This window comes from Manacus candei, unplaced genomic scaffold, assembly GCF_025592945.1.
Source record: "Manacus candei isolate 608988 ecotype Guabito, Panama unplaced genomic scaffold, ASM2559294v1 h1tg000014l, whole genome shotgun sequence".
NCBI classification, from domain to species: domain Eukaryota; kingdom Metazoa; phylum Chordata; class Aves; order Passeriformes; family Pipridae; genus Manacus; species Manacus candei.
The window spans coordinates 54,620,977-54,647,825 of NW_026138062.1; the positions used below are offsets into that span (position 1 = coordinate 54,620,977).

Sequence of the window (26,849 nt, forward strand, 5' to 3'; positions counted from 1 at the left end):
TTTTTAAGCTCACCATGAATAAATGTAGGTTGGAAGTTGGAAATGGCTATGTGTAGCCATCAGAGAAGTGAGCTTCTGAAATAACTTCGCAGTAGAAGTAATGGTAACTAAAACTCAAGCAATTTAAGATAAGAATTCATGTATTTATTCAGAGTATTCCATTGTATCATTGTATAGTTGCCTGTCTTTTTAAATAATTCAGTCACACAAGTGATAATTTTATTTGGGTAGCAACAGCATTAAAAAAAAAGTATGAGGATGCTTAAGAACAAAGGAAGGACATAGTAGCTATTGTTGCATTCTGAAAAATTGCATTTAAATGTTTAATTCGACATTTAAAAATAAGCAATGCTAAATTTACAGTTGTTTGAGTAGACCTAATTTTATTCCTTCAGATGCTTATTCTGTATCCTAAATAAGTCAAAAGATGGGGGAGATAAAAGTTTTGATTACATATTTAATGACCTTATAGGAACATGCAAGCAAGACTGAAAGTTATACAGACAGCTATAAATTTGCAATGCCCTCATTTTCTTTTATTCAGTCATGCAGTCCCAGGAATGTGGATTGTTTTTGTTTGGGTGTTTTGGTTTTTATTTTCTGGACTGATTTTTCAAAGAAAATAAAGAACTTACATGTGCAAAATGTCAACTTCTTCATTATGCTTTAACAGCAGGATTTGAGATTTAATTGTACACTTTAATGACAGAACTAGATGATTGCAGAAAAAAACCTCTTTCAGAGGGAAGACAGTCATCCTGGTTCAGCTGATAGGTTTATGTTTCAGCCAGCAAAGGGGAGAGTCAATCTGTTTTTCCTATGGACTTGGGAGAACTCTTGCCCAATTTAGCATCCCCAGAAGAGACAGAAAGGTACTGAGACTGTGCTGGGGATAGGCAGCTCTTTTCTTTAGAGAAACCAACTAGAGCTATCCTTTCTTGTGTCTTCCTAGGATGCTTATAATAAATTGCAGTATATACCTGGTGATCATGTTTAGTTACCTAGGTAGCCTCATCTCCTCGGATGGTAAGATTGATGGAGAGATAGACAACAGGTTAGCAAGGGGATATAGTGCCTTTGGAAAGCTTCATAAAAGAGTTTGGTGAAATAAACACCTGAAGAAAAGTACAGAGATAGTGCCCAATAGCATTAGACATAGGTATGAGTAAATAATTAAAGATTTAATGCACAAACAGGCTACAAGCAAGAGAAGGCATCACAGTTTCTGTAGATGATGTGTCACCAAAACTGCCTGAAATCCAGCTGCTTTGGCGGATTAGAGTAAAGTAGTTGTCATGTTTACCTGATTTCCAAAAGGCTTTTTCAGAAGTATTTTACTAAGGCCTGTTAGGGACGTTAAGCAGCTGCTGCATAAGCAGAAAGTACCTGCATGGAGGTAAAAAAATGGGTATAGTATAACAAACAGGGTAGAGGTAAATAGTCTGCCCTTGCAATGGATAAATGGTGGTTAACCAGTGGTACTTTGATATATTTGATACATGTTTATACACATATGTGTATAGATGTGTAAAATATATAGTGTATTTATATACATTATGTGTTAAATGTTTATAAAAGTACAGTATATTAATACACCTGTGTGTAAATGTATAGTATATTTACATTTTAATATGTATATAAATAATATATATACATATATAAATTATCAGAAAAGACCATGAACAGTAAGGTACATGTGCCAATAATAACAAAGAAAGCACTACACAAGGATCTTTTGAGGTTGAATAATTGCATAATAAATTACTAAATTAAATTCAGTGTAGTTAAATATAAAGTGAAGAAGCTATGAAAAAATTATTTCTAACCTCACATATTAAATGATGAGCTGTTAACTGACCATTATAATTTGGGAAATTGCTCTTGAGATTATGAAAATGTCAGCTCAGGAAAAACAAAATGAGAAAGAACAAAATAGAAGATGTCATTATGTCACTGTATTCATCTTGGCTGCACTTTTTTTGCTATATTCAGGCTGGTCCTCTCATTTTACAAAGGATATAATAGAATTGGAAGAGTTGTGGAGAAAGGCAGGAAGAAAAACTAAAGGCTTGGAACAGTTTCCATTCAAGTCACAGCAGAATTGGATAGTATTATTCAATGTGGAAAAGGGACAGGTTTAAGGGCACATCAGATAAGTACTTGAGAAATAAATCTATTAAGAATTACTGACCACATAAAAAAAATATGTCTAGTTTTGGAGAAGCCTCGAGCTCAAAAACTTAGAGACTGGTAGGAAAGCTAGAAAAAGCTATCTCATATGCTGCCCCTGTTCTTCCACTTCCCCATCTATGTCTGATGGTGGGCATTGTTGGAAACATAATTCTGAAACAGAAAGAACTCCGTCTGGTCTAGTATGACCATTCTTATATTCTTAATTTTGGATAGGTAGAACTCTGTATCTAACCTATCGTTTTGCAGTGAAATTTGTGTAATTTTTGTACTGAAACTGATAAGGTGGTCCATTTTGAAAGAAGTACCTTAAGCGTTTCTTGATGGAGTGTATGTGGCTGAAAACACATGGTGCTTCTTTCTTTTGGCATCCAGCACCATACTCCCTTGAAACAAGAAAGTTAAGGAACTTCTTTTGGAGATTTTCTGCTGGGGCATGCACTGGGAGTTGCTCACATTTTTCATTGTAGTATTCTAAGGTTCCCCTTTCAGACCCATGAGACAATGGCTAATTTGAACCTCTAGCCCATAGGAATTACACAGTTAATTAGCTGGAGTGCAGCTTCAGAGTTCAGTGCCTTAAAAATTCTCTGCCAAAACAAAAGGTGAGGTGCAGCTGTAGATAAAAGTGCATTATTAATGTTGGATTTGAGGAATAATATGTAGCTGTATAATAAAATACATATATGATTGCAACTTCTTATTATAGACAGTTTTTCTACAGGTACCTTGTTTTTATATGAATAGTCTTCCAGATGCTGGCACAAGACCTTTACAACTTCCTTTAAGGGCTGAAATAGAGAATCTCATAGTTTGGAGATTTATTTTCAGGTGTAGTTAAGACTTCATTGCCCAGTTATAAACCTTAAACTTGAGAATCACAGCATGAAACATATCAGTTACAGTGGCCTTGCAGCACTTCCTTAAACCAACAGCTTAGGTAAAGATACAGATTATTTGGGATGGTGCTACCTGGTTTAGTTCCAAGATCTTGTCCTGCTGTGCTAGATAGGATCAAAGGACATCAAAACCTCTGTTGACCTTTTTTTTTTTCCCTTTTGCTTGTAAAGAACTGGTGTCGGTCACTTGAATTTTATCCTGTAATCGAATGTGTTACTGTGTTTATATTCTTAGCATTTCATTATTTTTGAAGAAGATTACTGTAGTCTTGTCAAAATAGGTAGTTTTCTCACAGGAATTGGATAAATTATTCATAAGAAAAATTATAGGCCTCAACAATAGGAAATATTTATGAGACTGCTTAAAGACAAGCTAGTTTCTGTTTTTCTCACAAGCTTGGGATATAGCAGTCTCCTACCCATCCTTCCTGCAAAGATTGGTATGGAATAAATTTTTCTTACTCTTCTTTACTTTTTTTTTTTTTTCTTTCCTCTGCAGCATTAAAGCTGGGCCCAGAAGCATTCAAATTTGATGGTGGTGTAGAGGCAGTGGCAGTGCGGCAGAATGAGAAGTATTATATCCTAAGGCCAGAAGTGATTGAGACCTACTGGTATATGTGGAGATTCACCCATGATCCCAAGTACAGGCAGTGGGGCTGGGAGGCAACACAGGTAACTGTATTAATTATCTCTAATTTAATTTTGTGTATTTTTCCTTTGTAACCACTTTATTCTTGTGGTACTGAAACACTTCAAATTGATTGTCGTGATTTCTTGCAAACTAAGGGGCTGCACACAGTTACTGCTGTTTCACAGCTGCTGAATCAGATGCACAGTTTAGAGATGCATTCAGCATTATACAGGTCATGAGTTTTAGGCATGGAAATAGAATCCACTGGTCATGACTCCTACTGTTATCAGTAGTCCACAGCCCCCGAGAGCTCCTCTGCTTCCCTGCTACCGCTCCAGCAGTCTTTGGAAACAGCTCAAAACCAGTTTCAGAGATGAGAATAAACATTAAAGATAACAAGACAGTAATGAAATATTTTGACTACAACCAAACGAGATGAGGAAAGAGCAAAGGAAGAGACAAAGGGGGCTGGATAAGCTTTATTTTGCAGGTGAAAACCAGTTTCGCTCCAGATGCAAGAGACTGAGACGAAGTACTTGGAGGAAGAGATCTGTTGAGATGCCTGTATTCATCAAGTGGAAGATAGTTAAGGCAGGTTCAGAATACTTAGCCAAGTTCGTTATTATCTGTCCCTCAGCACAGTTGCAACCATGTAGAAGAGTCCAAATATTTTAAGAATCCAAGTATATTATGGTTGTGTCATAGTCTTAGTGAGGTTTTGCACTGCAGTCTGTTTTGTTACAACCAGCATTACGTTATTCTGGAGAGAGGTTCCACATTTGTCACGCTTGTATTCCAGAATGCATTGCTGCTGTCTCCAAAACATCAAACACCAGCTCCTACCAGAAACTATGGCTGGATGATCTAAGCTGAGATTGGGTGCTTTGTGCTAGGTTAAAGAATTTACAAATATAAGGGTTTTCAGTACAGTATCAGTCTCTTAAGCCCACTGCAAAGCATATCTTTTAATTGTGTTTTGTTCAGTTTTCTCCATTTGCTTTCATATCTTGGTCCTGTTAATGCTTTCAAAACAAACCCTCCCATCCTCCCCTCTGCCTCCAGTTTTCTCTGTGTTAGGGATAGGATTTTATTTTATCCTTCTGTCAACCTACATCAAAGTTCTGCAAATCAAGCAGCCTGTGTGCTAATTGCCTCTGTCCTTACAGAATACCTTCTTTTGCTTGTTTCCCTAATAAAAGATTTCTTTATCCAACATAGCCATAAAATATTTTTGATCTCTTCATAAATAGTTTTGCAAACCCCTCCTTCCCACAATTACAGATTTTCTTACCCCACCCTCATACTGATACAGAAGCTTGAAACTTTTTCTTCCCCAGGGTTTTCTGTTCACTGTGCACAGAAAATAATTTCTTGTGTTTATTCCTCACACCTACTCACTACTTTTGCTTCTTCTGTACCCTACACAGATCTGGCTGTGTTTATTTCTCCACTTATAAATAGAGAAGAATCTGGTGGGACACACAGAGCAGTTGGCTTACTGCTCTTGTACATCACTGTCTGAATTTGCTTTCCTTTTGCCTTTCAACCTCTGAAGCATACTTGGCAATCAGTATTACAGACTTCTCGTGGTGAAGACAGTTTCTTCATCTTCTTTTGAACTTTTTAGGAAATGGAGTTTTGTTTCTGAGTTCTAAATAGCTTTATTTTTCTACACTGAACATGGTGTAACTTGGTGTTTGATGGCTGAGTTCTTGTGGTCTCCCTTGTTTGCTTCTTCGAATGGATGATTACATCCCTGCCAGAATGGATTTGGGTTAGTTCACCGATTTGTTGGATGTCTGCCTCTGTCATTTTAAGAATTCTTCAGAGATGTTCCAGGATACTTTGCAGAATCACCTGGCTTTTAAATAACTGCATTTCTAAAGTTTCTTAGCAGTCCCAGCCCAGATCTCTCTGCTTTTTATAATAAGAATCTGCACAGGGAGCTGGACTCTGTGTGTGTGCAGATCATTGTACTGTACTTTATCTATTTCACCATTCACAGCTTCTTTTTGTCTTTGTTATCTAGATTTTTGGACAAAACTTGGGCACTTTAATGCAGATGCTGTGCTTTGTCCAAGGCCTGTTTTGTCACATCTTGTCAAATCCAGTGTCTCTGGGGTGGGCAAAACAGGAAGTTCAATCTCACATTTCCTCAGTGATCATAAATCCCTGTGACAGGATCTCTCTTTCCTAATAATAAAAGGCTAATTCTCCTTGATACTATACTTAACACTAGAGACAACGTTCATCTCAATTGTATTGGGCCAGCCAAATTGGCTGATGGTGTGCTGGGGGGCTGGCTGAAGTATTACAGAAATATGCATGCAAGATATTCAGGGTAAATACAGAAAATTACTAAAATCCTTTTTAGGTTGATTATTTGAAAGCAATAAGAGCCACCACTTCACAATAGGCATGTAAAGCCAATTACTAATCTAAGCTGTGTGAATGAAAGGTTCAAATATTTTTTGTGGACTTCTGTATCTGACTAAGTAGGATTGTACCACAAAGGCTGCAGAGGTTCAGAGTTTCTACTAACAGTGAGAATAATAGTCAAGACCTCAAGCTTGGGCTAATTTCAGGACAATTGTGGATTGATGGTAAAATGAAATGAAAATACCCACAGCAGAAGAAGAATGTGGGCCTCGTAGAGCAGGTTCAGGGGAGGTCCAGGAAGATGATCAGAGGGCAGGAGCATCTCTCCTATGAAGATAGTCTGAGAGAGCTGGGGTTGTTTAACGTGGAGAAGAGAAGGCTTTGAGGAGAACTCATTGCAGTCTTCCAGTACCTGAAGGGGGCTCATAAAAATGAGAGAGATGGAGTTCTTATATGAGGAATAGTGACAGGACAAAGTGCAATGGTTTTAAACTGAAAGAAGATAGATTCAGATTAGATGTGAGGAAGAAATTCTCTGCTGGGGGTGATGAAGCAGTAGAACAGTTTGCCCAGAGAGGTTTTGGAAGTCCTGTCCCTGGAAATGTTCAGGACCGAGTTGGATGGGGCTCCAAGCAACCTGATCTGGTGAGTGGCATCCCTGCCCATGGTAGAGGGGTTGGAACTAAATGATCTTTAAGGTCCTTCCAACCCAAGCCATTCTGATCCTATCTAATGAGGTACAGTAGACAGAAAAGAACCAGACATAGGTTGGAGGCAAAAGAAACATGGTTTCACAGTCTCATGGGTTAGAAGCTGTAAGTACCACAGCTGGTGAAGAAACTGGCACAGTTTTTATGGGCATGTTGTTAGCATAGTCAAGAAAAGTCACACATGCAACACCCTCAGAGGAACTGAGGGAGCTGGGGTCCAATCTAGAGGACCCTCAAATTTTATTTCAAAGGAACTGAGGTCAGCTCTGACCTCCCTGTACATTTCAGGCACTGAAATTTCAGTTTGTGTCATTTTTGACCTGAGACACATGTATTTGTCAAGAGTACACTGTTGCATATTCTTCTGTTCTAATCTGAATAGATGAAACTACAAAATCCACTTCTTTTGGTAGTTTGTTTGATTATTTAATTAATTCTGCTGTGAAAAAAACCCCACACTTTATTTCCCATTTGAATTTGCTTGGTTTCAGCTCTCAATCACTGGATTTTCCTATGACTTCCTATTCCATATTAAAATGTTTTTTATTTTCCTCATGTTTTCTTTCCAAAGAGTTTTCATAGATTGTAATAAGCTTACTACTGACTCTACTTAAGATGCTAAACAAATTGTATTGTCTCTCACTGTAAAGTATTTTCTCCAAATGCCTGCACCTGCATTAGTTCATCATCCTTTTCTAAAAATGAATTCTAGAATTGCATATTCCAGTTTTGACTTCATCCACAGCCCTGTGCAAAAATAAAACTACATCCCTGCTACTTTCTACCATCCCCGTGTGTGCATCTGCCACAATAAGCTAGGAGGAACTCAGACTAAATGGTCTTATGTGGCCACGGAAGTCTTTGAAGTGTCTCTACCTGCCAGGCTAGCCTGGTTCTGCCCTTACACAGCCATTATGACTAGATTTAGGACTATATGAAACTCATTTTCTTTGGCACCCAGTTACCTCCAGATTACACTGTCTGCTGTTATTTACTCATGTCATTTTTGCCAGCAGCAGTGTTGCAGTGATTGATAAAACTTCAGGCTGCTCCTTGTGGATCTCTGTGAAAAGCAGCTCTATTTCGTGATGATTTTGCATTAACAGTTTGTTCTTAGAGCACTGTCAGTCAGCTTTAAATTGAATTATATTGGAATGGTGTAGTGCTGCCTTGTCTTCTCATAATATCTTTATGTCAATTGCCTTAGAAGCATTTAAGTTTATTACAGGTCTGCAGTTACCTTTATTTGTCAAATTTGTAGTTCTCAAGGAATGAAATCAAGCTTGTGAGCAAAACAGTTTTCTATAAAACCATGTTGCCAATTATCCTCTAATTCTTCTGTATATTTAAACGTGTTTCTGTAATTGATTGGAACTAACATCAGGTGTGCCATCGTAAAATTATTGTCTGCCAAAGCCTCGTAATGGTAGCATTACCTTAATACCCTTCCAGTCATCTAAGGCTTCTCTGTATTCTGGGGCGCAGTAAATTTAACATTGTTTCGTCAGCAGACTGGGCTTCGGCTCTTGAGTGAAAGTATATCCGAGTGGCAAATCAGGTGCCGCTACACTGAGTACTCTGAGGTCTGTGTGAAAGCAGTACACTGCAAATTTCAAGTGGCATTTGAGCAGCTTGTCTACGGCACCAAGTTTTTCAGCTAGTGTCCTGAAGTTCTGTACATGTCTGAATGAAGGACAATTTATTTGTTTATATTTTAAAATTTTACATTTGGATGAATAACTGTATAGCAGTCTTTCAGAGGCTTTTTTCCTCTGCAGTTCATTATGACCTGTACTGCCTAGAACTCTGATCAACCAGGGTAAATCCTTTGCCCATTCTGAACACAAGTTAAGCCAGAGTCTGCCTTCCCAAAGAGAAATTTCTGAAGGTACAAGGCTACTTGGTCGTCATAAGGAAAAAAAAAGTAAATACAGATCACATTTTTTCTTTCTCCAGGCTTGTAGGCCTGCTAGCTTCACCAGCGTTGCATGTAGTTACCCAAGCATGAGGCCTTTACAGCACAGAGCAGGATCTCAATGCTATGCATTATCTACACTCTCCAAAATAAACAAGTCTTGTCTCTTACACTGACATGGGGATTTAATTCTTTAGGAGGAAAGAGACGGGGTCCTAACAGTGGTACCATTTATTCCTTGTTTTCCATTTGCCATAGTCACTAGCAAGTTTCACCTCTCCAAGCTGTGGCACACAGCATCAGGGTTGCTGAATGGTTGACTAGAGAAACTCCTGCATGATCAGACTCCGAATGCTAAAATTCTCGCAGGAGTTGGAACCATTGGAGCTTTCTCAGAGCAGAGGCAAGGTTGTGTTCTGCAGTATTATAAAAAGGGGATAGTGGCAAGAGGAGGCACTTTCTTTCCTGCCTATAAAGGAAAAGTACTTTGGCTCTTGTTTATTCATATGACACCTGCCTAGGGGCTGTAGGACTTCTGGGGAGGAATATGCAAATGGTTCCATAAACAGCACAGGCATTATTTCTTCTGAAGTTGGCTGAGCTGTTGAACTAGATGTGTCATGTACACCTTTCTCTCCAGACTGTAGAAAAAACCTGGTCAACCCAAATCCCAGCGTGTGAATAGTCTCAGTGTAGCTCTAACCTGCACCAGTAACTGGATCTGAAAAGAATTCATCCAGACACTTCCTCCTTTTAGACTCAGGTCCCAACAAAAAAGCAATGATTTCCATCCAAACTTGGAGAAAACTGTGCTTGAGATAAGGAATTAGAGTGAGAATTAGATTTTGCCCAGAAATACTGTATCTTTCTTGGCATAAGCTCCTCTTGCTTCTTTAAAAACCTTGCTCTTTAGGAACTTGAAAGAACTTTGTCCAGGCTGGATTATTCTTTTTTCTATGAACAGTCTCACATTTCTACAGAGTAAGAGTGTATACTAGCAGGAGGTTAGCTGTCGTACCTGATGTGCTATGACTTACTGCCCTAGGTATCTTGCTCAACTTTTCACTTTTCATCCTGATTTCGGTGATGGCATCTGCTAGCATTCCTTGTGCATTTGTCCAATGGAAAATTCCTCTCTGTTTCTCAGTATTTCTAGTATGCAAAGGCAATAGTAAGGACCTTGAAGAGGTAGCTTTGATTGAATCTGTTTTCTCTGCATAAAAGGCACATCATTCAAAACTTATTTCCTCCCCTGCCTTGACTCCCCTCAGCTTCTGTTGAGCAGAACTAGCAAAAATCAGAATTAACGAAAATCTGGGCCTAAAGCACCATGTGGAGAGAAACTTCATGCAGGCTAATGAGCTGAAACATAGATTACTGAACTACAGGTAGCTGCGTTCAGTCATTGGTAATGACAGACATCCTAAGCCAAACATTTTCCTTCACCCCTGTTCCTTTTCTGTCCCTGCATGAATCTATTAAAAGAGTTGGTGTCTGCTGAGGAAGCACAGTCAAAGCAGCAGGGAGGCACAAATAACCTGTGAATCATTTCAGAGTCGTTTCTTTGGAGCTGGTTTTAATGGCTGATATCCTTGTGTGCTGTAAGGTCGTGCATGCGAGTGGAATAATGAAAGCGTAGGCGAGAGGTGCCCTGAGCTACTAACACGTTCTTTCCAGTCTCCTCCTCTTCCATTGTGCTTTTTGCAGTACTGTGTTGGAGCTGGGTGGTTTGTGAATTGCAGATCCATTGGTCCCTTTCTGCATAGAATGTTTACAGTTTTAAACTTCATGCTTTAATGAAAAAGAGCTCTTCTGCAGTCCAGCACACAAGCTGACTTGAGTTTCAGCTGTATAAAGGGGAAACAGAGAAAAGCATATGTAGGAGATGGAAATGTATGGAAAAAGTAGCAGCTAGAAGAGTTTATAAGATGAAATCAACAGTTGCTAAAGATGAGTACAGTATTTTATTCCTACTTTCAGTAAGTCTCTGTGACTGGCTACTAGTCACAGAATTCCTATAACTCTTCAGACTCTTCCAGCTGCAAAATCCAGGGATGCTTGTCATCTTCCTATGCACACAGTAGTACATATTGCGTTTTTTTGACTGATGGATGTTCTACTCAGTGTTGGCTATGAGGAGCAGTACAAGCTCAGGGCAAAAGTCCTTGTCATGTCATCAATACCAGCCAACAGCAAATACCCAGGAAAGAAAGTGTTCTTCCCTGGAATACTTTCTTAGCATGCAGCAGTTTGCCAAATGCAGTGTTGTTAGTAGCCCTGGAAGGATGCTACTTCTATATGTGTCCAGTCCCTTTTTATTTTTTTTGGTCAGCATGAACTGTTAACATCCATAACATCCTCTGACAAGGAGATTCACAGCAGAATAATGTGGCACGGAAAGAACCACCTCTTTTATTGAACGAGCCTGATTCTTTAATGTTCCCAAGCGTTGTTCTACAATTACATTCTGTATGTCTTTTCCCTTCCTCTTTGCAGGCAATTGACAAGTATTGCCGAGTTAGTGGTGGCTTTTCTGGTGTCAAGGATGTCTATTCCTCATCTCCTACATACGATGACGTACAGCAGAGCTTTTTCCTTGCTGAAACCTTGAAGTAAGTCTTCTTCACTCCTGCATCTTCCGGTAAAAGCTGGCATCTAAGCTCTAAAAGAATGCAGTGGCTTAACAAGTTTTTGCTGTAGCTGATGTATCTGAAGATTAGTTTGTGGTACTGGGAGCACAAAATGGAGCAGGGGAGAAAGCAGATCCTGCAAGTGGCAGTACTGGTGCCTATTTCAGGCACCACAATGTGTTTCACTGACAAGAAGGGGCTCCAAGTTCACTGTCTGTAAGGGAATAGTGTCCGTCTGCTGGCTTCTTATCAAATTCCTCTACATAATTACAATACTTTTTTTCCCTATGTTATCATTATAAAAAGAAAGTCAGGTACTGCTACCTGCTCTGTTGACTTTTTAAATTTTATTTCATTTAATCCTTCAAGTTCATTTTCTGGAGACTAAAAGCTATGTTCCCAAAGAGAGAGGCAGCAGTTTCAAACAGGTCCAGTCAGAGAAACAATACCTCCCCAGGAGCTGATGTTGTATGATTGATCTGCCTATAAAAGCCAAATCAGAGAATGAAATCTGCTCCTAAGGGACTTCTGTGGTGACAAGGCTGACTTTTGATATATCACCAGAATCTGTCTGCATCTTAAATAATCACAAGGAGATCTGAAAATTCACTGATGTGTCACTCAGTAACTGGATATACTGTAGTGCAAGCATTGCAGAAGGTAGCAGTTCTAGGAGAGAACTCAGAAATTTTTATTGGCTTTTGGTTTGGATAATTTCCTGACTGTGGGACAAAACAAAGTTTTATTGAAAAGCTGGATGTTAGATGTTTGACAGTGATGCAATTGGCATAGCCAAAACAGAAACTGGTTTCACATTGAGATAAAATAGAGAACAGAAGGTCAAGATAGCTCAAAAAATAAAGACATAATGGGTGTGATGCCATGAGGAAAATGAAGATATCCCTTAGAAGAGGGGCATAAAATGTGTGTTATGGAATGCCCGCTGTAATCTTTTCTGCTATTAATGATCACTTCTGCATTTTCATTCCCCTTAAATTCAAAATTGATAACTCTCCCAAACATGCATTATTGCTGCTCAGATACTTTGAATCATTAAGGATAACACAGGAAATTATGAGAGTTTTGGGCAGTACCTGGCAAGAAGGTACCTGTTGAGTGGGAAGGAGCAAGATGTAGAAACAGGTTGCTTCAGTTATTCAAAGAAAAAGTGTGAATCAAACGAGGAAGTGAGTTTGAGTAAGATGAAACATTGCTGCTGTGGCAAAAGAGAGTTTATAGAGCTGCAGAGGAGAGAGCAAGGCAGGAGTATTGAGGAAGGGAAAGGCATGATGCTTTAAAGACAAATGAAAAGTGTGGAGAAAGAGATATGCACAACAAAATGGAATCATCTCAGCAAGAAATTTTTATCCGTAAACAGTTAATTGGTGAGGAAGAGAGGAAAAAGTAGTGCTCCACTGACTGGGTTGTGCTGTGGATAGAGCTGGCAAATAAAGGCAGTGGGAGAAATGATCAGGCAGTGACACATGACTGTAGGCAGCAGACACTACCAGTGTCTGATGGAGAGAGCATGAAGTAACAGCAGAACAGTGTGTATGCACATTCTGGATGTGACAGAACCCACTAATGGGAATGACACCCCTTCCTTGTCAAGTGCTGCAAGACTTGTCTTTTTCTGGATGATGGGAAAGCAAGCTGCAGCAGGAGATGAGAGGTCCTGTACACCATGGTGTTGTGCTTGCACTCACACAGTCAGTTTTTCTGTAACAAGGGAAATGTCTTGAATTTTAGCAGTTGAGTTAAGAAGTCTTGACAGAAATCTTCGCTACCAATACCTCCTACAGTGTGTAGCACAGCCACATTCAACAGTGTGTCTTAAGAAAAAAGAAACAAGAAATACTTTTTTCCCCGTGTATGTCCAATAACCTTAATTTTGTTACATGCTTCATGTCCTCTGCATTACATTACAATGTACAACATTTATGAAACCACTCTGCACAGTATATAGTCCCGTATCCTCCCACCAGAAGCTGAACCAGCTTCCAGAACAGTGATGACAAGTCAAGTATCTGCCATGGCTTAGTGGCTTTTCTTGTGCTGCTGTGAAATCTTTGATTTAGCTTAAAGAGGATTAGTAATTTCCAAGTGGGTTTACTCTGTTAAGAAGAGTTTTTTGACAACTACTTCTCTGCTCCCCTGTCCTCCAAATCCTTGTGCTTGGTGTCTTTATGTTTGTTTTCCATTGCAAGTCTTGGAAAGGAGACTCAAAAAACAAAAGTTTCTTGGAAAGATTAAAATGCTGTCTTTATAACAATTTTTCATTGAAGGCCTTGATCATAATAAAAATGACTCACCAGGTCATTATAATAGGAGAGGTTATGTGGGTGCTGTACAAAGGTTGAGAGCAAGTAATTTGTTTATATCTTTAGCTGCTGAATGGTCGGGCCTGACACTGCTGTGTTGCCCCTGCCTACCTGTTGCTCTGCTTTAATACCCAATTTTCCTCTCTGTCTTGATTTGTAGGTATTTGTATCTGCTTTTCTCCAACGATGATCTTCTACCATTAGACAACTGGGTTTTTAACACAGAAGCTCATCCTCTGCCTGTTTTACATTTAGCCAACACCACACTGTCAGGAAATCCTGCATATCGATAAAAACAGCTCTATGAGGAGGAAGAGAGACTGTTTTCAGCTCTGTTTTGTTTACATGGACCACTTGAGACTTTAAGCAGGAGAGGAGACAGACAGACGCTTGGTAAAACTAGACCTCCAAGTCAAGCAAGTACCAGCGTGAGAAATGAAGCTCTTCAACATATAGATAAGTTAAAAGTTCTGTTTTATACATGACCAAAACACGTCAGCGTGATTTTTGCAGGACAGAGACTTCACATGCTTTGAACCCTAGCAAGACATGGAATCTACTGATAATATTAATGCAGCAGCTTAAGGAAGAAGAGGCTTTCCCATCTGGGGAGAGGAACTTGCTGCTGCTGTTCACTGTTGCAAGGAACAACACACCAGTCACCTCTTCAGATCGGGTGGGTTCCAAATACCTAGGTTTTCTTTTTTTTTTTCTTTTTTTTAATGATGGCATGAACGAAACAAAAACAAAAAGCGACATCACTACACCAGCAGCACCAGGATTTGAACTTTTTTCTGTACCTGTCTGAATTTTCTAAGGAGCATCTGTTTGTCCAGACTGGCAGCCATTCTCAGGGCCTCTAAGCTATTAAAGCTAAACTCTAAACTATAAACAGTACTGCCTCCTCATTTTCCCTTTTCAAAATAATGCTTATATCCAAAAAGAAAAAACAATTAGTAAGCATTTGGTTTGTAGTTCACTGTCAGCAGCGTGGGCTTAGTTCATTTGGCAAGCTACAGTCACAGAGTCTGGAGCATATCACAGGGGTAGGAAGGAGCCTAAGCTTCCCTTCCTCACAAATCATGTCACATGAAAAAAACCATTCTCAGTCATGGTTCTTTTAGCTAAATAAACAGAGATGACAACTTAAGAAAAACAATCTCGTGATTTATATAGAAGGGTACATATGGAACTAAAAAAAGCTCTCCTTGAGCTAAGCAGCTGGAGTTTGTTGCTTTATATTATTCTACACAATCTAGATTTTTCCTAAAAGTTACATTTCATTCTTTGAATTCTATTCACAGAACCTTCTTTGAAGGTTGTTTATGACAGAAGCCTAAAATTGCCTTTGATTTAGTTTACAAAACTTGCTGTTCTTCTGGGGGCTCCAGTACAAATGCAACATGATCTTCTTTGGAAGCAACTTAACATCTCTTACATATGAATGGAAAAAGAAACTGAAGAGTCTCTTCTTTCATTAATTTATGAGGAATGAGGTGCTGCTACTTGCATGGCATTATTTTCAAGTACTCCATGGCTGGGCTGGACAGTATCACTTAAATGGAGTCTGCTTCAGTCTTCACTTATTTACCAAAAGAAGTTTGTTTTTTTCAGGTCTTTTCAGCTTTTGTGTCTTTTCAGTTTTGTCCTTCACAATCTCTTCCTACTCTTATTCCAACTCAAATTATTCTTTTTATTCCCCTGTATAGCTCTCAGATCTTTTTGCCACGATGACTGGCCCCTTTGCTGAAGAACAGCTTTTAGGTGCTCCTTGCCCTCCTAATTCATGCACAGATTGAGTCTTTAAAAAATCTTTATGATGTTTTCAGACATAGATCAACTCTTCAGTTAGCTACAGCAGTACACCATCAGATCTAAAGGGGGAGGATGCTATTTTGCCCCCTCAAAAATGTTTTTATATGCAGTTTTATATATAAAAACCTTTTTCCCTATCATATTATATCTGACTGTAGAGTTTCCCCCCTAAAATTATTCCTCATTTGTCTATGACACTAACTTAGATATAGAAATCATCACATGATCTAAATAAAAATGCCATCAGATGCTTTTTTCCAGCCAGTTACTTTAGTTTAATAGGAAGAAGACATGGAGCTGGCCACAAGCTCCAATCTCAACCTTTGTATCTTAATACTAGTTACTTAGTTACAGTAATTGCAGCTGTATCTTGAAAATAATTTGAGAACTGATGAAGTAATTAGTATAGTAAATAATACTGATCCAGTATTTTTTAATTTAAAATTAGAAGTAGGTTAATAAATGGATTCTTCTTACTGGTCCCACATTAATTTATTTTTCTAATTATTATTCAGTAATTCACTGAAGAACTCGTCATTTTTCATTTTCCAAAGTTCAAATACGTTGTGTTTTCAAATTGTTTTTCCAGTCCCATGAGAACTGTTATTTGTTAAAAACTGCACTCAATTGCCTTGTTCTCCTGAATCTCTCCAGGTACAAAGGAGAAAGAGGAAAAGCAGACTCTTCTGTTCTATTTGAAAAAAAAAAAAGAGAGAAAAATAAAAGCAACCCATAAAGCCATCCCCATACACATCCTAGTAAATGCAGATGTAGAATGGCTGCCAGTCTGTTCAGAGGAAGGTCCAGGACAGAATTCTGGAGTCCCCAGAACAGCAAACTCCTTATTGTTGCTGCTCTTCCATCCTCCTCTTGTGAATTAAAGAGCAACCCTTCAAATTAATTCCTCCATGAATCCCAATGGGTCAACTCACTGCCACAGGAATCCTTGAATTGAGGACTAAGCCATTTCCTGTTATGGGATGGTATTTTTCTCAAAGCAGATGTACAGTACTGCTATTTCTTCTTTGTGTAGATAAGCAGCAGGTACCAAATAAAGGACTTGTTTCTTATTTTCCAGTCACCCCAACAGCAGTCAGTTTCTACTTTATCACTCTTTAAAATATCAACTGTCCTTTCCCTCCAGAAGTTAATGATGTGCATAGTCTATCAAAAATAATGCATTTTAAGGACTAATTACTATGTCATTCATGAATCTCATCCTGAGATTTCCTAGATCAAACAGAGTTTGGAGGTAATGGGTTCTGAGTGAGATTTGTGCATAATAACCAAGCACCACATATATTGAAACTTCTGACTGAAGTGATGTGCCCTTGTTCTAAGTCCTTCACAGAAAAGTAGGTTCTGATCTGCAGAATGGTATTACGTGCAACCCAAAGTTCAGACTGTTTTGCCTCTGGGTACATAAGGTACAGCAGAATATTGCCATTTTCATTATGTTGCTGCTGACTTACTTTCTTGAAGATAAAAGTGTAAATTTAAGCACAAAATGACTTTCTAGTCCTAGTTGTTTCTGAGTCTTGCACTGTACTCTCTAACAAAACAATCCTCATTTTCTTTAGGTAGTTGTCCCATTTTACCAATTTCTACAATACCCTTTCCCCTTACAGAATGAAATAAAGAACAGAAAATCATGTACATTTTTTGGCACACTGGACTTGGGCAAGAGCCTGGAAATCCCAGAATTGTCTACTTCCTGTTTGCATGCAGTCAAAACAAGGATGTATGGTTCTTTTCCTAATCCAAGCCTCAAACTTGCCTGTTGGTCAGGATCTGCCAGCAGTAAATTTTTTTCTAACAATTACAGCTTGACTTTTCAAAGAGGCCAGATTTCTGCAGCTTCCATTAACAACCCTGGAGCTTTCTGTGTCTTGCTGTCAAGAAGTCAGCTTCTTAGCTTTGTCCTCTAAATAAAAACAAAACCCTTGAATGATATTCTGTATTAATTTTGCTGCACAATGTAGTCCTTAAAACTGAATGTGTAAGAAAAGTATGGAAAACAGTAGGTGCCCTGGAGTAAAAGGAAAAGCAAGTAGTTCCATGTTCCAGTCACACCTTTGATGATCCTCCAAATTTGTGGATCACTGTCTTCTACCTCCCAATGACTGATGTATACCCACCAGTATTTTACAGGATTTGAATGTTACCTGGATTCTAAAAAGTGACAGTAATTACCTACTCCCTCTAATACCATCCTTTAAGGTTAAAGGTCTATCCTCTAAGCAAAGCCCTGTTGGGCTGTTTATGATCCCCTCTTCTGTCCCTGAGGAAATGCTTTATAAACCTTCATAATGTGACTCTCCTTAGTTTGAATGGAGAGGTGGTTAACAGCATTAACATTGAAAGGATCAACAATATAAAATGGCATCCACAGAAAATGGTGAGGCAAACTGAGCCTGGTAGGTCTAGTCCATGTTTTTAAGGGGACAAATAAGAAACAGGCTTCTTGATACCAGAGAAAAGTGAAAACAAGCTCTTGATCCGTACTGTAGTTGGGAGATCTGTTCACCCTGAATAAGACATCCCTCTTTTGCTCCTTGAATTTTGAGAAACAGTCTTCTGACTCAAGGGTTTGTGTTGCCATATAAAGAGGAACCCCAAGCTCTTTTGCAAGTTACGTGCGTACGACTGTAGCAGAGATGATAAGCACGAGCTGCTCCAGCTGTCAGCACCTTCTAACAAACTGCTCTGTAATTGCCCAGAAGAGTTGGGAACCACCAAAGTTGGAGGAGACAGCCTGACTTGTTACAGTGAATTGTTGCCTTTAATCCTAATTGCTTGGTGGAAGTTGGATTTGCATTCTGCCTTTATTCTTGCTTTGTCTAAAACTGACGGATTATTTTTCCTCCAAAATAATAAAAGGTTAAAAGTCTATCTTCTGATGTGGAAACCTTCTGCCTCTGACCTGGAATCCTGCATATGTACTTTTTACAGATAAAAAAATAATATTGTATATAAAAAAGATTGAATAAAGAATGTCTTTAAGTGAAAAAGGTGTGGTTTATGTCCTTTGCCTCCAACAGCAGCATCCTGGCGCACTGAACTGTGAAGCTGACCCTATTTCATAGGCTTGGTGATGCTGCAACTTTTCTCTCCCCTGCAGCTCTCCTAAGGAGTTTGTCAACTTAAACATGTATCAAGACCCCTTGTTGCAAAATTAAACCCCTGTACCCCTTGCTTGCTTCTAACAGGTTGCTGTAGTGCTCAGATTGTTCTCAAGATGCAGCTGCATGCACAGCAGTCTGAGGCTGTTTCTGTGCGACTGTGAAAGTGAAATCCCACAAAATCATGAGATTTCTCCCCTTTTGTCAAACTTGTGTGAAAGTGGAATTTTCTTACAATACCAGATTAAAACTCCAGATTTTCTTGAGGCTAAGTAGCCAGTGAATTGGGCAGTTAAGTCTGTCCGTCCATTCCTCTTCCCTCTGTGAAATGGAAAAAGTTGTAATTGTTTAAATGTTATTTACGGGGAAATTGGTATGAGGAAATGGTTTCAAGTGAGCCTGTTTTCACCCTACACCTTTAAATTCACTGGAATTGCTGCTATAGTTCTCTGTTCTGCAGTTCAGCCCCTGAATAACCAGATTTGCTTTCTGATTCACACTACCTGTGGATAATCCTTACTGTCTGATGTCACCCATGTTGCTCATATGTGGTACCTTGTTTTCATGACTGCCAGCCTGTGCGTCCTGTGTAAGTGCTCAGCTTTCCCAGGCTGTACCCAATGAGGGTGCTTTAGCCTCAGGCTGCAGTGACCTACTTCAGTATTACTTCAGAAGAGAAAATTGCTTCTGAAGTGCCATAATCCAGTGCAACACATGACACCAGGTCCACACCCTGCCATGCCATCCGTCTTGAGATCCAGTTTTGCATTCAGCTGTTGCTCCCTAGCTTTCCATGCAGGCATGTTCATGATGCACTTAGCTTCCAACTGCAGAGTCACTACCAAAGCAGCAGCTTTTGCTTCCATTGATCTCTCTGTGGTGTGCTCAGCCCTTAAGCCACCTCACTAAAATTCACTTTGTGTATCAAAGCATGTTTATGTCTATTCACGTCACAGTGTCTCCACCACTGAGCCCTAACACACAAAACCTTGTGCCCTGGTACCATCAGGCTCTCTGTCCTTGTGTGTAACATTTTGGCCCATACTGAAGACTCCATAACTGTCCTCACTGCTCTTCACACAGGATCCTATCCTTTGTGGTCACACTGCGTTGTCTCTGCCTCTTCAACAGTGAAGTGTTTCACCCCTCTGCTTCTACCTCTTCTGAAACACCCTTTTTTTTTTTGCATGTTCTCTATCCAAGGGATATATATAGGGAATATCCTCTTTTATCTCTCCTTTGGCACTCTGCCTGCATGTCACCCGCCCCCCTCCCTTCCCTTGCAGACTCTCTGGTTGTGTGTGCTCCTTCCTGGAGACCGTGTGCCTTTCCTATGCATATTAATTAGCTATATTTTAAAATCCTGAAATTAATCCTTTAATGGGCTAATTTTAGCCTTCATCTTGTAGTTCAGGGAGTTGGCTTCTCTCAGTGCTTTCTGTGGGCTTTGAAAAGGAAGCATTACTCTATCTGTGCTGCTTCACATGTAGGATGTGTGAAGATTGTTGATGGTGTTCTTCTTTTTAATGTGAAGAGCAAGAGTCTTTTTGACAATATTTCAGACTCAGCCAACTCCCATGTGAAAAGGTTTGAGAAGAGCGGTCACTCATACAGTCAAACTTACTTCCAGATAAAAATTTGGGGAAGGATTTGAGGAGGAAGAAAAAAGCACTGTGCGTCCATGTGTACCAATAATTTCACTGTTTGCTTTCTTACATGGTTTGCATTGTACCAGTAGTCACAGGCAACAGGTATGATGTGTATCTGTTACCATATAAACCAAAAAGGATGACTGGGAAAATAGCATGATGTGTTGGTATGGGGTCACACAGAAGTCCTGTATGAACTGCATTATGATACAGCAACAAAATGGAAGAATGTCCTCAAGTTGTCTCTTCCACAAGCTGGTGCTGTGTATGTCTGCACACCCATCTGTTCGCCAATCCAAGCTGTTACTTGAGCAAGGAAATCAGTGGAGGAAGTCTCAAAGAATACAAGTGGATGCCAGCAGTCTGCTACAGCAGCTGAGGCAGAGGCCTGGGCATGGGTTCCAGGAGATGAGGTGCTGGAAGATTTCCCATGTGGACAGATAGACCCATCCATGACTGGTGTGTGGATCATGTCCAGCATTCCTGTGAATCCCTTTACAGAGCTTCTGGTTCAACTTGAGCCATCTGTGAGGTCACAGAATGTGTTTTGAGTTAAAGAGTCCCTGAAGATGCAGAATTAACTTGAAATACCAAAGTTCTCAGGGTAATCAGATGCTACTTTTTATGAGATCTGTCATTTTCCAGGTGAAGGATGTATGTTACATCTCATGTAACTGAACTCCAGTAATGTATGCAGTCGTGCACCTTGATTAATTTGTCTGAAAAATATAAAGTTGAACACAAGAGCTGCACAGTGATAAGGAACTGGATAAAGGAGAAATGGATGTACAGAATGGAGAAGGAAACTTCTAAGTGTTTTAATGAATGTCACTGAATCCTGGTACTAGGACAAATCTTCTGTAATGGCAAGAAGAATTTGTTTGTAGGAAAAAGTTAGAAAGAATTGTCAGTAAAGAGAATGAAGGATCAGATAATCTAGAGGCCTGGAACAGTAGAAGACAAAAAGTCAAAATGCAAACTTGTTCCTCCAGGGACTAAGAACAAACTTTTTCACTATAATCTGGGATGTCATCAGTCTGAAATCAGTAACGATGAAAAAATACAAAATGTATAGTCAGTTATAATACACAGATCACCAATGCAGGATGAAAAAAAGCAAATGAAAATTAAAAAATGGTTGTGCTGGGTCAAAACTAAGATCTGTCTAACCTCAAGTCTGATCAAGAGCAAATTCCTACAGAAGAGCAAGAAAGTAAGTATTGATACTTTACCAATGTACCTTGGAATGATATGCAGCTTCATGAGCTGTTGGTGGTTATCTTTGTATTTAATAGACCTTGACATCCAGGGAGGGGGATTGTTCTTAGGAATTAGTCCAGTCACTTACTGAATCAATAGAGGCTGTCAGTGTGCAGAACAAGCTCTGTCAAAGAGCCTCATGGCATTGGCAAAACATCCATTCATTGAAAGTGTATTTCTGATGAAAGCAAAGAAGTGCCAGTAGAAAGCATATCTGAGATACCGTGTATGGCTCTGGTCACCTGGATTTAGAAGGGCTTGTCTCAGGGGAACAGGTGTAAGACAGGAGTATTGAGGCTTAGCAGGGAATGGACAGTTGGCATCAGGAGAGGTGAAAGAGTTTAGCATGGCAAAATGAAAGGCTGACAGAGGGGATAACTGCTGTCCACAAAACATCAAGTGATAGATCATCCTGGGAGAGAAAAAAAAAAGCTGTTTTTCCTGGAGCACAAACCTGCCACAAAAAGCCCCACACAAATTGATACCTGCAATGTCTGAATCATTTCTGATGATGAGGTCCTAGAAGTAGAAAACATGTTTATCTGCTGAAGAAAGGGAAGATGATGTGTGCTTGCCTGCAATTTTATGTACCTGAATCAAGAATGTAGGAGGTCCTTTCCTGTCCTGCATTCTAGAGCACCTGTGGGGTCTCTGAATGTAGAACTGAATTTACAAAATCCCTTTCCTTTGTTCTGTTATTTGTTTCTAAGGCAGGGCAAGTGTAAAATGCCAGTGGGTCAAAAAAAAACCCACCAAAACTTTTCATATCTTCATAGATGGGAGCAATTTGTTCATGTTTGCTACACTGATTGAGTAATGATAAGTAGAAATTCATCAAAATACTTTGTTAAGTTTTCTAACATGGTTATCCAATGATCTTTCAACACTGATTTGCTGTGGCTGTATCAGAAAGATTGCAATGTGTTGAAGCACAGTGTGCTTCACAGGACGCCAATCTCTTTTTATCTCAAGACTTTTTTTGAAGAAAAACCAAGTAACTAAGAATATGATAGTAAAAAGAGTGGTGCAGACCACAAATGAAGTCCTTTGTCCAGTGATTCTTACACAGCAAAATAAGTGGAGATCATCAGTACCCTCAGAGAGATAATCTCTGAAGATACTGTCTGTTGCACCCATTTATATTCTCGTTTTGTCCTTTGTTTGGGTAGGTATCCCATTCTTATTTGAGGTGCTTTATGTCTGTGGGTTATTTCTATACTAATTAATGTTCACATTAAGGGATTTCCCTGACAATTCTCTGGCATCTTTGCAAGTGCACTCTTAGATCTGCACTGATACGTGGTTATGCATTTTGTACACTTTAGCCAGGGAAATAATTTCAAAGAATCCATGGATTATTGCTGTTAGTGTGCTCAAATCTTAGAACCAGTATTTCTTGGGCAACCATTTCTGTCAAACTAATATTACTGTCTGCTAAAACCTTATGCCAAGCTCAGACACTGTATTTCTACTTGAATCACTGCAAGGTTAGCTTTTCAGGTTCTCATTAGATATTTTGCAACTAAAGTGGAAATTTTCCACAGGAAAATAATCCCCAAATTCTTTCAATACACACCGGCCATCAAATTGTGGAATTAATTGCTTTACTGTGAAGCACACTTTGATGAATTCAGTGACAACAGTGAAAAATTTACCACCACATCCAGGAGACATTGTTACATTCATTTTTTATTAGCTGAAATAATACACAGATGCTGCTTTTCCAGTGTGTCGCCTAAGTAAACCTTTCAGTATGCTGCCTCCAATTTCCTCCAGATCCTGCTCATGCTGTTTCTTAATAGAAGTCTATGGGGAAAGCACACCCACCCCTTCACAGAGCACAGCACGTAGCCCTGGAGATGTTCCCTCTGAACAGGCTATATTCAGTGCCAGATGCTTGTTAGCTGCATCAGAAAGATGCTCTGCCCACATCCATATTTTACCCCTGCTGTAGAAATTTCTCTGCCAGCTTGAGCTGTTGGAAAAGGGTACTGATGTGGCTGGGTGTGATCTGGTCCTCACCTCTCTGTTCCCTGCTGTATTCTGTGTTCAAGGCATATCCAGGCTGGTCAGCTCAAAATTTGAAAGTCATGATTTGGTTTTGATAATAGCGTCAGACTGACTTCCAAATTGGTGACATTTGAACATTAGGTTCAAATGTCAGACAGTTGCAGTCTGCCTCACAAATGCAGAACATCCTTCGCTCACCTCCGTGTAACTTGCCAGGATGTGCCAAGTTCCCTGTTTCAGGAATCAGCGAAGCTCAGAACAGCCAGCCAAGTGCAGGGGACACGTCAGGCTGCCCTGAACAGATCAGGAAATCAACACAAAGGATGGAGATGAGTTTGTGATGTGGACATGAACTGTGCAGAGCCTTCTTTCTGGGAGGGTGCAGAAACACCTGATCAGGAGGATCTGGTAACCTCTGTGAGATTTCAACTGGCTCCTGTTTAGAAAAGACTGTACTTAACCTGCTTGACAACCTAGATTTTTCAAGAACTCTTGAGTCAGGCTGCGAGAATTATGAGATTGCTTCTAAATAATAAGTTTGAGGATCTTTTTCCATGTCCTCATTTTTGGTTGGTTTTTTTTTAATCTTGAGCCTTTAAGTCACTGAGAGTTTAATATTTCCAAGCCCTTTCCTTTTCTTTCAGAATGATGAAAAACATGCTTAAAAATAAAAGAAAAAGAAGACTTGGCATGTCTCCCAATATGGCAGAAGTTCCAGTACCATGAAATGATCAAGAGTGGGCACTGCTGCATTAAGCTCACCCTGAGCATTGCTACAAATTAAAGGCAACTTGCTTTGGAAAGCAAAATTTTTTGAAAGTTAAATCTGAAGCAGATATGGATCTTCATTCCCTAGACATACCAGACAATTTATCCTGTTGACTGTTCTGGTTTAAAGAATTGGCAACATCTTGTTTTTAGTGAGATGGCTTACAATAACCAAGTATAAAACACAACTCTCAATAGCATGACATGCACATAAAATGTTCCGTGACATAACTGTGAGTCTCACAATTACTTTTGGATTCTTCCACAGATGCTTATAGGAGCAGGATAATTTTTCCACTCAAAAGTGAATAATGAACAGGATTTATACACTTTACCTCAACTCTATCACCTATGATTCCACCTCTTGCTGCAGGAGTGCTGAAGGAAGGAGGGAAGGGACAAACCTGTGGATTCTTTGATCCTGTGCTACCTACCTGCTTGTACACACCCATGCAGACTTCCAGTGTATGAACCAGTTTGTCCTCAGACAAGAACAGAAACTAGACAGTGGCACTCTGAGTTTGAGACCTTCCAGACGCTATCTCAGCTGTGCTCTAACTGTTCTGTTGTCACAGCTACACATGGCATCACTCCCACTGGAGCAATAATTAGAGACCTTTTCTTGAAATAGATGAATCAAGCCATTCTCTTAAAGCTACACTGTGAAATTTTGCCTTGTAAGAGGGCTAGACTTGGGTTGCAAAGCACCTGAGAATGTTAGCAGGAGAGGAGGTGAGATGAAAATTAGTTGTATGAATGCTTCACGTGATGTATCAGGTTAATCATTTGCCTCCGTTTGTCTGAGTCCAGTGTACCCAGTAGCAGGCAATCTGCACCAGAAACCTTGAACTGTGTTATTTGTGATAAAAGTGCAGACCTTGTGAAGACAGAAATTCCACAATCAGAATATTAAATTGGGCTTCACGGAGTGAGTGAGGAGAAACTATCGCTAAAGATACCATCTTGTGGTAGTAAGAGGCACAGACCAACAGAGACAGCCCATTTAAATGGTATGAAACAAGCATCAATCCTATCGAATAGCTGATCGTAAACTCCTTCTTTTCTAAGCAAAGGATGCCACCGTGGAGTATGTCCTAGGCTCAGATCCCACTCTGCACGCTGTCTTACCCAGGAGCTTCGGGGAGGGGACACACTAGAAAAGTCACAGTTTTATACTGCACTCACCCCACCCAGCGGCCGGTCCGTGACATCCCTTTTCTAAAACACCTTCCCCCCTGAAAGGGTGATGAGATAGGAATGTGGAACTAGTCCTTACCCTGGTACCCCACCCAGATCTATCCGTAGCCACTTCCCACCTGCCTTTCCAGTACAGCAGGAAGCTTTGCCCTCTGCCTGGGCACTGATGTTCAGCACAGCACAGCACTTCTGCCTGCTCCCTGGGGTTCCCACAGCTTCAATCCAGGCAGAGAGTCACTGGTAGTATAGCCAGGTGGAGAGATCCCAGCTGGGATCTACATCCTGCGGTGGGACTTGGTCAGTTTGCAGTTTATCACAGTGCTTGTTACAAGAGGTGATCGAGCTCCTGCTGTGAAATTTTCTTAGTTCCTTTCCCTCATTCATAGCAACACCACAAACCGAGAAGTCAAAGTAAATGAGATCATCATAAAAGTAATTACGTTTTCCTCTGTAAATATATAACTAGTAAATGTAAAGGTACTGTGGAAAAGTCCCTAGAAGCAAGAAAAACACTGCAAAAACAGTGCCTCAAACAATTCTTACAGGCAAAACCTACTGTGCCGTGCTCAGAGTAGAACGGTTTTGATTTCTTAATTATTCCTTATGACTGGCCAGAAAGACCATTGCTCCAGGAGTACCTGTGTGCCAGAGTTTATTTCAAAAGCCCCAAAGACAAGAGACATCAGTTGCTAGATGGACCAAAAGAAGCCTGCCACAAGAGTGACCATCTTGAACTTAGTGATGGGCATTTTAATGGAAGATACTCATACTATTGAAGGGCAGTGCTTAACTTTCAGCCCTCATTCTCTACAGTCCTCTTTACCACCTATTCCTGTGACTGCATTTGTGAGAGCAAGTGCATCCACTGATGACAAATGTACTTGAAGAAGCCAGTTTTGTAGACATACTATACTATTGGTGCCTAAAGAGTTCTCTGCATTTTTCAAATGGGACATGAACTTGACAAGAAGAGAAGCCCCACCCCATGAGCTCCCCAGTTCAAGCTAGTTTGTTAATTGGGCATCTCACTGCCAGGAACTTCTGGCCACATGACAACAAACCCCCTACCAGCCCAGCTGGCACTCACAGAATTGAGTGGCACCTATAATAGAACCAAGATGGAGATTTAATAGATCCTCTTTACTTTTGATTAGTGTCCTTTTCCCTTTCATAGATTAATCCTCAACGACTTAATATTCTGTGTTTGTTGCTAGTACTGGAGAGGCACATCTTATTTAAGAAATATGAGAAGTTTAGTTATTTGAATGAAGAACTTCTAGAAATAGCAGTGGTATGGCTAGAATATCCACTGCACAACCATACAGGAAGTCTGGTTCTCCAGTGGCTTTTGAA

General features: G+C 39.8%; 1 protein-coding gene and 1 long non-coding RNA gene across 2 annotated transcripts in view; one reads left to right on the forward strand and one right to left on the reverse strand.

Annotated features, from left to right (window-relative positions):
* Positions 1-18,501, forward strand: part of MAN1A2 (mannosidase alpha class 1A member 2) — a 134,291-nt gene extending 115,790 nt beyond the window's left edge. The window contains exons 11-13 of the mRNA XM_051780282.1: positions 3,589-3,761; positions 11,221-11,336; positions 13,836-18,501. Of these exons, the coding sequence (XP_051636242.1) occupies positions 3,589-3,761; positions 11,221-11,336; positions 13,836-13,968 (422 nt within the window). The 3' untranslated portion in view covers positions 13,969-18,501. The remainder of the gene's footprint in view (positions 1-3,588; positions 3,762-11,220; positions 11,337-13,835) is intronic.
* Positions 310-25,115, reverse strand: LOC127467851 (uncharacterized). Its single transcript, XR_007903334.1, has 3 exons — positions 24,734-25,115; positions 23,730-23,825; positions 310-1,386 (listed from the first exon to the last, which is right to left on the reverse strand). It is a non-coding gene; the product is annotated as an uncharacterized LOC127467851 (long non-coding RNA).
* Between the last annotated feature and the right edge of the window lie 1,734 nt (positions 25,116-26,849).